General features: G+C 39.5%; 1 protein-coding gene across 1 annotated transcript in view; it reads left to right on the top strand.

Annotated features, from left to right (window-relative positions):
• Nucleotides 1–12817, top strand: part of LOC134755145 (protein purity of essence) — a 151034-nt gene that overhangs the window by 69481 nt on the left and 68736 nt on the right. The window contains exons 37-47 of the mRNA XM_063691624.1: nucleotides 1649–1813; nucleotides 3008–3202; nucleotides 3751–3935; nucleotides 5010–5171; nucleotides 5683–5815; nucleotides 6075–6274; nucleotides 7073–7303; nucleotides 8146–8299; nucleotides 9067–9200; nucleotides 10178–10420; nucleotides 12090–12329. Of these exons, the coding sequence (XP_063547694.1) occupies nucleotides 1649–1813; nucleotides 3008–3202; nucleotides 3751–3935; nucleotides 5010–5171; nucleotides 5683–5815; nucleotides 6075–6274; nucleotides 7073–7303; nucleotides 8146–8299; nucleotides 9067–9200; nucleotides 10178–10420; nucleotides 12090–12329 (2042 nt within the window). The remainder of the gene's footprint in view (nucleotides 1–1648; nucleotides 1814–3007; nucleotides 3203–3750; nucleotides 3936–5009; nucleotides 5172–5682; nucleotides 5816–6074; nucleotides 6275–7072; nucleotides 7304–8145; nucleotides 8300–9066; nucleotides 9201–10177; nucleotides 10421–12089; nucleotides 12330–12817) is intronic.

A 12817-nucleotide genomic window follows, 5' to 3' on the forward strand; every position in this document is an offset into this window, starting at 1 on the left:
AAATTACTTCCAATGAAATTTAAATCTTATTTAAATGGAACATAGCTGCTTTTGTTTTGTTTCGTTAGATTTTTTAGTTAGTTAGAACAAAATTTCATTAATTTTAAAATAAAATTTAGGCAAATGTTGCTTTAACCTATTGGGGTGCAATGTCCTAATACTAGTATAAATTACTTCCAATGAAATTTAAATCTTATTTAAATGGAACATAGCTGCTTTTGTTTTGTTTCGTTAGAATTTTTAGTTAGAACAAAATTTCATTAATTTTAAAATAAAATTTAGGCACATGTTGCTTTAACCTATTGGGGTGCAATGTCCTAATACTAGTATAAATTACCTCCAATGAAATTTAAATCTTATTTAAATGGAACATAGCTGCTTTTGTTTTGTTTCGTTAGATTTTTTAGTTAGAACAAAATTTCATTAATTTTAAAATAAAATTTAGGCACATGTTGCTTTAACCTATTGGGGTGCAATGTCCTAATACTAGTATAAATTACCTCCAATGAAATTTAAATCTTATTTAAATGGAACATAGCTGCTTTTGTTTTGTTTCGTTAGATTTTAAAACAAAACAAACTCTCGAACTTAAACTATCGTGAGACATATTTCAAAATATTTAGATCAGTACGGTTTCACTCACTATTATTTTTAGTCGCTTTTGGCGACATGTTTCGGATTCTTTGGTTTGATTTGGTTTTAGTTTGGTTTTGTTTGGTTTGGTTTGAGTTTCGTACAACCGTCGCGGACACTCGTGCCTGTAGGCCGAGCACATGATTGATGCGACAGTATCTCGCCGGGAGATAGACTACCCGTCTTTTATTACCTGTATGAATTAAAGGGGGACGGGTAGTCTATGTCGCGGCGAGATACTCTCGCGCCAGTCATGTGCTAGCCCGGCTGAGGAAGGATTCCCAAAGAATCCGAAACATGTCGCCAAAAGCGACTAAAAAAAATAGTGAGTGAAACCGTGCTGATCTAAATATTTTCAAAACAAACTCTATTTTCTAATACCATTGGTTCAAATTCGATTGCCAATTTTCCTTGTTGGTTGTTTCCGTTAGAGGTTGAGGTTTGAGGTGTTGTTTACAAGCTCTTGATGAATACCTGGACAAAAATCCTAATTTAGAACCGCACCGTATAGGTTCTAAATATATCTTATAATAGTATGATGCTGATATCATAGAGTAACTTATACTAGAGCGTTACTGTCATAGTAAATTTTGTAACCCCAGTAAATTCACTGCCATCTGTCGACACACTTTAAAACTAAAAATAAATATTTATAAAAATACGATAAAATGTATTTCAATATGGATAAATGATTTTTTTATTTGCATTAATTATTTTTATATGATTTTGACCCATGTTCTTTCACTGGTATGCGTTAAAATTATAAATAACAAACGAAACAGTCAACGCCCTCTATACGAGTGTAGGCCAAAACTAGTGGCGCCATCTGATCGAGAATCAAATTTTCGTGATTTTCGAGGCACGTTTTTTCCTTAGACTGTATCCATCTATTACGGAGTTACATCTATCTTTGCTGATATGCATGCTGCGCCATGAGGTAAATACTAAAACTACAGAAACATTTAATTAAGTTACCACAAACTAGAACCGAATGACAATCAAAATCTCTCCTCAGGTTCCCAAGAGGGTGCATTCGAAAACGTCCGCATGTCGTACACCGGCGAGAACGGCCAGACGATCCGCCAGCTGATTTCGAACCACAAGTTGCGTCGTGTCGCGATGTGCTGTTTGGCGTCGCCGCAGGGCCGCCGTCAGCATCTCGCCGTGTCACACGAGAAAGGTACTTTTAGTGTGTTAATATTCTAAACTGTTAGGTAATTAAAACCTAAACACTACTTACTACTACTACTTGGTACTATATATGCGTACCAAATAGTACGAAATAACTAAACACACGCATGGCTGCGATGCATATAGGGTCGGGTGCACCAAGCTGTTTGTTATCGTTAAAGAGTTTGCTACATTTTATTGTATGGGAAGTTTCATAGCATGGAGACTATATAAAGGAGCCAAATCTCTATGTATGAAAAGTGTCCATCAAAAAACAGTAATAAGGCGGCGCCACCATACACCGAAATACTACCAAAAACAACCTACGTAATTTGGTCGGGTTATTTGTTGGTTCATGTTATACTCATGTCCCAGAGCCTAACTAGCGCCACCGGAGAGATTAGGAACTATTATTTAAAGCTGAAAGCGGTCATTTTTGCAACAATTCTGCCATAAGAGATTGGCATCCTTTCTATACCATCCATATTTCATAGTAAACCTGCTCGGCGCGACGTTTATCAGTCTGTCAAGTGCGGATGGTGCACCTGGCACTAAATGTCACTCTGCGGTGAAAAGGGAGTTGGCAGCGAAAACGAGCTTTTGACAATCTTTTCCTAAAAATGTTCTTTAATTGCTGTAGTCATAGCTAGTTGATAGTTCATTCATACTTTTTACAGTCCAAGTCGTCACAGTCAAGCAGGACAATAAATAATAAGGATTTTCTATTCCGAAAAGGGTAGTTTTTTAATCCAAAGTTTCAGTTTTGTACAGTCAGCTGCAGCAAAAAGGTACCTCCCCCCCCCACCCCTGCAAAGAAGTTTGTATGCAAAGGTGCTAAGCGAATGGTATTGCTGACTGTACATTCCCTTGGATTTCCACAGCTTATTAAAATAAAAAGTAGCAACTATGTAATTTTAAATGAACACTAACTAATTTCAGGTGAACACTATAACTAATTTTAGGTGAACACACTAACTAATTTTAGGTGAACACACTAACTAATTTTAGGTGAACATACTCAACTAATTTTAGGTGAACGCACTAACTAATTTTAGGTGAACACACTAACTAATTTTTGGAGAACATACTTAACTAATTTTAGGTGAACGCACTAACTAATTTTAGGAGAACATACTTAACTAATTTTAAGTGAACGCACTAACTAATTTTAGGTGAACACACTAACAAATTTTTCTCTCCGCAGGAAAAATCACCGTACTCCAGCTATCCGCCCTGCTCAAACAAGCGGATTCGTCCAAACACAAACTGACCCTCACTCGTCTTTCATCAGCACCCATACCGTTTACCGTTATCTCGCTGAGCGGTAACCCGTGGAATGAAGACTTACTTGCCGTGTGCGGTATGAAGGAGTGCCATGTACTGACATTCAACAGTGGAGGTAAGATTTACTATGGTATAGTGTGGAATAAAAATTTTGGCCCTGGAGTGAAAGTGCCTTAAAACCTAAAGTTAGTTAATTTTATTTATTATTGGACACTACACAAGACGCCACATAGAGGCTTAGAGGCGCAATAGAAATCCTTAAAGTATTGTTTTGTCTGTTTCAAAATATCTGTAATGAAATAAAACTATGAAAACGGATTATATCGCGTATATTGAATTTATAATACATCCCGACGTTTCGAACCCTTTACAGCGTTCGTGGTCAACGGGTGACTTATTTTGCATGTACAACCAGCCTTAAAGTTTGTAGTCTATGATTGTTCATTATTTTAGTATGTGGGTATTTTTGCACTTTGTAATTTTTCCTCAGTCACCCGTTGATCACGAACGCTGTAAAGGGTTCGAAACGTCGGGATGTATTATAAATTCAATATACGCGATATAATCCGTTTTCATAGTTTTATTTCATGAGTAACTATCGCGGTAACCGAAGACAATATTAATATCTGTAATGTTTGTTAATGACTGTTTTTCCTCGTACAGGCACAGTGGCAGACCACCTAGTCGTCAACCCCGGTCTAGACGCCAACAACTTCATAATCAAGACGATCTGGCTGCCCGGCTCGCAGACGCAGCTCGCGCTGGTGACTTCAAACTTCGTCAAGATATTTGATCTCAGCAAGGACCTCAGCAATCCTGTGCATCACTTTCTGGTGCCTAACGGAAAGGTAAGGATTGATCTCAAAATATTTGACAATAAATAAATAAATATTATAAGACATTCTTACACAGATTGACTAAGCCCCACGGTAAGCTCAAGAAGGCTTGTGTTGTGTGTACTCAGACAACGATATATATAATATACAAATACTTAAATATATAGAAAACATCCATGACTCAGGAACAAATATCTGTATCATCACACAAATAAATGCCTTTACCGGGATTCGAACCCGGGACCATCGTGTGAAGCTTCTTGCATGGTTACTCTAAATTATTACCAACACAACAATGGAGGTACTTACAGGTACTCTGACTTAACCAGTCCTTTGCGATGCGTCCTCTTTGACCGCCTCAACCCAAGTGAACGAGTCTGTCCCCGTTACTCCGTGCCCCACCATTTGCTAAAACTACCGTGTTGCCAACAGTATAATGTTACTTTCCCAGCTACCCCTGTATTAATCGGGGTAACGTACTAATGTTGCCACAGTAGAATTATTATTTAACTGCTATCTTAAATGTTAACATAAATAAATCATGACAATCGGCTTCATAGGCAGGGTAACTACCCACTAGGCCAGACCGGTCGTCACAATGACAATGTTTATAGATAATATTGTCCTAGCATATACCAAAGATAGATAGATATAACTCCGTAATAGATGGATACAGTCTAAGGAAAAAACGTGCCTCGAAAATCAAGAAAATTTGATTCTCGTTCAGAGGGCGCTACTAGCTTTGGCCTACTGTCGTATAGATGGCGTTGACGGTTTCGTTTGTTATTTAACAATTTAAACGCATATCAGTGAAAGAACATGGGTCAAAATCGTAAAAATAATTAATGCAAATAAAAAAAATCATTTATCCATATTTAAGTACATTTTATCGTATTTTATAAATCTTCATTTTTAGTTTTAAAGTGTGTCGACAGATGGCAGTGAATTTACTGGGGTTACAAAATTTACTATGACAGTACCGCTCTAGTATAAGTTACTCTATGCATATACATTCTTTACCACTGAAGCCGTGCGCATAGTGGATATAATTTTAAGTCCTTTTAAATATCCCATACATTTGTTCAGGTCCGGGACGTGACATTCGTGAACCAAGAAGGCGTGCTGTACATGATATGCATGAGTTCAGGCGGCCACATGTACTGGCAACCCACCAGTGAGGAGTCACGGGCTTCTCTTGGCACATTCTACATTACAAACACGCTGGAGGTTCTGCATCCGGAGATACAGGTAACTGTGAAAGAAATATGGACTTTATTGTAGATGTCATAAGGTCCCAAAAGCCCGACGCAACTAAACGTCCCTCTAGGGTCGTGACTTTCGTGAACCAAGAAGGCGTGATGCACACGATATGCATAAGTTTAGCCGGCCACATGTACAGGCAACCCACCAGTGAGAAGTCACGGGCTTCTCTTGGCACATTCTACATTACAAACACGCTGGAGGTTCTGCATACGGAGATACAGGTAAGTGCTGTGAAGTTCAAGAAAAATAGATCCTTTCTCATTTTAACAGATAGCAGTTCTCTACTGTTATAAATTGCCAATAATCATAACTACTATTAGCATTTATTTAGTTTAATCAGTTTTCTTATCAGGCAAGAGACTGCACAGGATATAACGAAGACACCCTGTCTTGTGTCTGAGGCCAGATTCGTGTTGTCTCCTCGAGCTAACCCTGTTACTAACAGTTAGGTATTTATTTAGTTTGTTCTTGTGGTTTACGCAACTATGTTCTGCAGGATGTCGCTGGCAGCGTCTGCGGTGGCGGTGTCTCCGTGTACTACTCGCACACGCTCAAAATGCTGTTTTTCTCGTATTCTCACGGCAGGAGCTACCTCGCGCCATTGAGCACTGTCGAAGAAAGCGTCAAAGGTAACTTTGCTCTGAAAGAAAAACTGAACGTTGCTGAAATATCCTCAAAAATGTATAGATATATTTCTTAAGGAAGATTAATAAAGTCAGTGTGGCAACAAGTCATCATGTAACTATCGAATAAGTTGCACGAGACAGCCCTATTCTTCTTTCTTGCGTAAAGTAATCAGCTAATGTCGATTCAGCTATCCACAAATAAAATTGTACCTTTACGGAATAAATTTACGGCTTGTAGTGGTGACCTACTGTATTTTTCAAGGCACCGCATTGATCCCGCAACCCCTAGCCACCCCGCCCAAAGAAGGTCGCGGGGGCGGCAAGCAGGGCAACGTGCAGGCACTCTGCCAATGGGCCGAGGTCCCCGGACACCCGGGCCTGGTCACGGCTGTGCTGCAGTCTTCCAACAACCCTATGGTGCTCATGCTCACGCCTAGCAATATCTACCTCCAGGAGATCAAGGTATGTTACTCGTACAGCCTCAAATAATGACTGCCAAGGAGGCAGGGAAGGGAGAAAAGTAAGGTTAGCGTGGTTCAGCAAGTACACAAAATAGTTTTTTTATTACCGAAACCATAAATTTTTGCTTAACATACATAAGAACCTAATGTGAATCTAATGTAATTGAGAAGCGCTGGTGGCCCAGCGGTAAGAGCGTGCGACTTTTAATCCGGAGGTCGCGGGTTCAAACCCCGGTTCGTACCGATGAGTTTTACGGAACTTATTGTACGAAATATCATTTGATATTTACCTGTCGCTTTTCGGTGAAGGAAAACATTGTGAGGAAACCGGACTAATCCTAACAAGGCCTAGTTCCCTCTCTGGGTTGGAAGGTCAGATGGCAGTCGCTTTCGTAAAAACTAGTGCCTACGTCAATTCTCGGGATTAGTTGTCAAGCGGACCCCAGGCTTCCATGAGCCGTGGCAAAATGCCGGGATAACGCGAGGAAGATGATAGATGTATCTAATGTAATCGGTAGCTTTCATTTCATATCAAGGGCCTTCATTTGGTCCATATTGAACGCGCCACCCTCTATATTGTAACACTAATGTTCTCAGAAATTATCATTGTTCAATTTATATTATGTGATATGACTTTTAGACCTTTTAGTATTGGGTGATACAATAAACGATGGAACTTTCGAATATATAATTGTGCGCTGATTATTTTTATCATCCATATGATATGCCCATATGAACTCAGCAGAGCGGCAAATGATGACATTGGTCATTAGAGTATTCGCCCACCCTTTTCCCTCAGGTCGTCCCGGCCAAAGCCAAGATCACAGACATGGTGGCCGTCCGCCACTGGTGCGGCGGCGGCGGCGAGCAGAAGAGCACCCTCATTCTTCTCTGCGAAGACGGAAGCCTACGCATGTACGCAGCTAGCCCAGAGCATACGGGCTTCTGGCTGTCGCCCACGATACAGCCGACGCACGCGCCGAGGCGCAGGCCCAGAGCGCTTACGCATTCTAAAGGGAAGGCTCAACAGGTAAGTTATCTATTCAAAAGTGGATGAAAATAGAGATAAAGTGCGCCGTGCCACGACGAAACGTTGCGAAACGACCGCCTATCAAATTGACAAATCCCTCGCAATAGGGTATATTACTGCAATGTTCTGCCACCAGAGTGCAGTACTAGCCTTTATAGTAAACCATACAGTAACTTTACATACTGTGCCTTTAGCAGGTTTTTGACAAGTATGTATGTATGTATGTATAAACTCTTTATTGTACAAAACACAGAACACAAATATGGCACAGAAATAGGCAGTACAACGGCGAACTTATCCCATTAAGGGATTTCTTCCAGTTAACCTTTGAGTAGATGAGAATTGATGAAGAACGGTAGGCAAATATAGCACTGCGCAGACTAGAGGAAAATCAATAAATTTATAAAAGAGGGCGAAAATAAATAAAATAAGATAAAAATTAGAAGTAACAGACAAGTTTTCAGAGATAATAAAATATGACATTGATGCATCAAGGCGGTTCGTTTACAGAGGACCTACCGGGAAACGCGAATCCGTAATTTCGCTATCTGCCTCTTTATCGCTGGAGTATGCAAGAGGGACAGAGATGTTAGATCGCAGAGTTTCGCGTAATATTCCCTATTTGCTTTGCGAAGACCAAAGGCGCCAAAGATTTAGTTTCCGATAATTAATGATTTGCATTTTTTTTTAATAGTTAATGTTCAAAATTCCACAAGCGTTGTTTTCTTTTTTGGAAGGGAACAATCTTTTTAAGCTAAACTCGGCAGTACAGCTATTGCAACATACAACTAGCTACATGAACTTAATTTAAATTAAATATTTTATAAACTGTCTTTTTCCAGACGGCCTCATCAAAGTCCAACTCCAATGGCTCCCCGCAGTTCCCTATCGATTTCTTTGAGCACTGCGTCGCCATGTCCGACGTCGAGTTTGGAGGCAAGGACCTCCTGCAGGTCTACAATACAGCTCAGATCAAGCACAGGCTGAACACTACAGGTAAATACAAAAATATACCTTATGATGTTGACATAGTAGTAGGAGCAGTAGTAATCACTTTATTGTACACAACACAGGTTTACAAAAATAAATTATAGTAATGGAAGTACAAAGGCGAACTTATCCCTATAAGGGATTTCTTCCAGCTAACCTTCGAGTAGATGAGTGGAAAACTATAGCCAGGTCAGATAGACAAACTTACAGGATGTACAAATTAATATTTAAAAACATATGTTAGCGTTTCTATATCTTATGCAGAATCGTATAAGTCAAAGTCTTTTTGTCAAGGCTCTGTGTGCAGAAAAATTCTGGGTATCTAAACTCATTGTTTACAAATATCAAATATAACATTTAAAACTTTCGCGGTTTAAACACATATTAAATCACATTTAGAAACGAAAACTTGGGGACCAGTGATCCAGAAGTTAAAGCCAAGGGATCTATCTTCGGATGTGTGCGCGGATGTTTTGAGTGTTGTGTGTCGGACTATTGACAATAATTAACTTTTATGTGTAGTGGGTGGTTTGAAAATGTGATGTCTACCTCGAACTTTAAATGCACTTTTTGTGGGGTAGTCACACAAATCTCTGTTTTGACATTTTGCTGGGACGTCAGTTAGCCGCGACCACGACCAGTGAAACCTGTGTCGAAACGTCGGTAAATAAAGGTAACAAAATAAATTCGCGATAGACCCGTTTCTAAATGTGATTTAATAAATATCGAATAGTTTAAATTTTAATATATTTACCGATTGTGATTTTATACAGGATTGTACGTGGTGTCCACCAAGATGACTGGATTCGCCGTTGAAGTGATAAACTCTGATCCTAACATGGTCATTTGCGGTATAAGAGTTTTACTCGGCAGTCAAGATGTTGCCAGAACACCCACTTATATTGAGGTATTTAATATAGAGGCGTATTAGGCTTGAGCTAGTTTCATTGCGAGAGAGCGATATTTCTAAGGGAATATTCGTAGTTTCTTGTTGAAAAATAGCTTTTTCCCCTCACTAGCTCGGAAAGCCGTCTTTTATCCTTTAAAACAACCGGGGAAAAACGCATTTTATCCACTAGTGGGGAAAGTAATTTGACCTTGGATGGAGCGTGTTTAAGTAGCTTGACAGATAACAAAACGCTCATAATAATGGTTCGTTCGATATTAATTATCATTAAATAAATGGTTTGAGAATCTAATAAAAATACCAAATTTAGCTTTATTTAATAATTTTAAGTCATAAACCTTAAAATTCCATAAGAATCGTTAGATTTTTTATAATGATGTTAAATATAATTCTGAACGCACAAGTTGAGTCGATGCAATTTCAAAACGCATCGTTGACATTTCATACTTCAGAACAGAAATGTCAACATTGTCAACAAAATTTTTACTGTTCTTCTCACCGACTCACGTAAAAATCAGAATTTCTAGTGTTTTCTGTTATAATATCGTAAAAAAATTAGTGATTCCAGTGATGAAGATGATCTAACGCCTGTGGATGTTGCACTTTCCTCGCTATAGTGAGGGGAAAAATTTTGTGTTACACACCGGTGCAAATGTATTTTACTTCTCGTGTGTTGAAACACTCGTACGCTCAGGATTCTATTTTAGAACCAACTATAGAATCCTTTCGCTTGCTCGTGTTTCAATTCCACACTCGCGGGTAAAATACAACTTTGCACCCTTGTATAACAAATAACTATTACACCTCTCTAGTTGGAAAACTGCCTTATTCTTATTTGTTTACAACCTTATGTTCCTCCAAAATTCCTGTAGTCTAATCAGCCAGATTCTTAGACAAACTAGCATTTTCCACGCCACGTATAATATAACTTTTTTTTTTGTTTGCAATAAAATGATACTAATAGAACTGTAACTCAGGTCCTCGGTCGCACAATCCCAACCGTAGTTCTCCGCAACCGCTGGTTCGACATACCCCTCACCCGCGAGGAGTCCCTCCAGTCCGATAAGAAATTCATCATCAACTTCGGACCCTCGCAAGACCCCGACGGCATCTCCATGGTGGACTCCGTCAAGGTGTACGGGAAGAATAAGGAGCAGTTCGGGTGGCCTGAGGAAAATGAGGACCCGTCATCGTGTCCGTCTTCCAGTAAGACAACACAGGTATGTGTTGTGTGAATATCCTTAGACATTAGGGTGAAAGAGCTTTGCGCTCACCTATACTCGTAGAGCGATAACGGTACAAATTTAGTCGGGGCTATAAACACAGGGCGCACACGCTATACATCAAAAATTTCTTGCGTTTCTATGTGTGAACGGCATGTCTGTACGCATCATGCGTCATAGTGTGAGTAAGTTGCTTAAAAATAGTACTGAGCGGCCGGCAAACGGCCGTCAATCTGCTGTCGCGGGGCGAGGGCATTCGAGTCGGGGCGGGGCGGTGCGTGGCCGTTCTGTATGATAATACTATTATTTATTCTGTGCCATAAAGCAATGATATTAAGGTTGTAATACATTTTGAGCCCTTGCAAGCAATATTTAATTTAAATATTTTAAATGTGTATTTGTAGTTCATAATTATTGGAATTTGTTACTAATGTTTTTTTTTATTTTTTTTGTAGATTTTATAGAAATAAAACTGCAAAATATATCAAATTACGTTTGTTTATCCGAACCAAAAAGTAAATATTGGTTATAGTTTTTTTTAATGGCTGAATGCCATGATTCTGTGTCACATATATATGTGAAATGGAAATTAAAAAAGAGCCACTTCCCGGCCTTGCGCCCGAGACGTTATACTTCCTATTTTAGCCTAATATGAAGAACATAATATCAATATGAAACATGAAAATGTTTGAGGAAAATAATTTTTATTTTACTTTAATATTTTACTCACGTGTTTAATGTTAGTCACACGACAGTTTAAATTCGATTACATAGGTATGTGTTTGTGTCGTGTGAAAAACCCTGATGTTTGAATACAAGAGTTAGGGATGAGTTCTGTAAACAATTTCCGATGTGGGACGACATCTTCATATTATTTGGCTACTGCCAATGAGGGCTAACGCGTATGAATTCGCCGCTAGGGGCGCTAGTGTAGATGGTGGTCTTTTCCATAGTTCGAAATGTCAAATGTCACTGGTCACTTCAATGACTGACAGCTGTTCTTTAGTCTTTTGGACCACCATCAACAGAGGCGCCAACTGGTGAGCAAAAAAACGATAGCCCTCATTGTAAATAATCAATATATCGCACAGCGGCAGTCGTCCACGGAGGGAACAGGAAACTGAGCAAATCTTTAGGTCAAATACACACTAGCAGCAAGTTTAATAGTAAATATGTTACTGTTGGCCAAGTAATATTTACTATCCAAAACAGACATCTGATGAACATGAACGCGCACTTCATACATGAAAGAGCGACTACAGCAGGAAAAATAACAATGTTTCGTTGTTAACAGCAAAGATAGATATAACTCCGTAATAGATGGATACAGTCTAAGGAAAAAACGTGCCTCGAAAATCAAGAAAATTTGATTCTCGTTCAGAGGGCGCTACTAGTTTTGGCCTACAGTCGTATAGATGGCGTTGACGGTTTCGTTTGTTATTTAACAATTTTAACGCATATCAGTGAAAGAACATGGGTCAAAATCATAAAAATAATTAATGCAAATAAAAAAAATCATTTATCTATATTTAAATACATTCTATCGTATTTTTATAAATCTTCATTTTTAGTTTTAAAGTGTGTCGACAGATGGCAGTGAATTTACTGGGGTTACAAAATTGACTATGACAGTAACGCTCTAGTATCAGTTACTCTATGTTAACAGGAAGCCGAAGGCACCGCCGGCGCATGGAAGCCCAGCCCCCTCGAGCGCCTAGCGTGCGCCGCTCTCGAAGCCCTCGAGCTCGGCGCCGGCGCGCCCGTGTCGTCGCTGGCCGCCGCGGGCGCGGAGGGCGGGGCGGAGGCGGCTCGCAAGCTGCTCTGCGCGCCGGCCAGCGCCCACCTGCACGCGAGAGCCCAGTGCCTGCTGCGGGCCGTGCACCACCAGCACTACCACCAGTACAAGGTATGGGGTATTCTTCTACTAGTCTAATCACCCATTTTTAGAACTGTCAAAACGATTTGCTAATATCGAATTTGTATGAATTACACAATGACGTCACGGTCAACTCACCTTCTTTTTACAAGCTTTTTATTAACTTGCAATGTACCTATGTAAGTATCTATGTATGTATTTATGTAACTATGTTTGTACGGGTCTAATCTTGCTAGTTACATTTGACCGTTACCGACTTCTAGTGAAGCTGAAAATTTGCATACATGTGTAAGTCGGGTGACAATGAAATATTATGGTACCATCGAGCTGATCTGATGATGGAAACAGGAGGTGGCTATAGGAACTGTGATAAAACAACGAAACCTAATTGTGTTTGGGGTTTTTAGAATTGTCTCGATGAGTATTAGTTGCCTGTGGAAAGAAAAGTACAGTCAGCGAAAAAAGCTCGTACCAAAAATGTATTTTTTGCCAAAAACATAATAATATATAATAATAAC

Source organism: Cydia strobilella, chromosome Z (genome assembly GCF_947568885.1).
Source record: "Cydia strobilella chromosome Z, ilCydStro3.1, whole genome shotgun sequence".
In the NCBI taxonomy this organism is placed as follows: domain Eukaryota; kingdom Metazoa; phylum Arthropoda; class Insecta; order Lepidoptera; family Tortricidae; genus Cydia; species Cydia strobilella.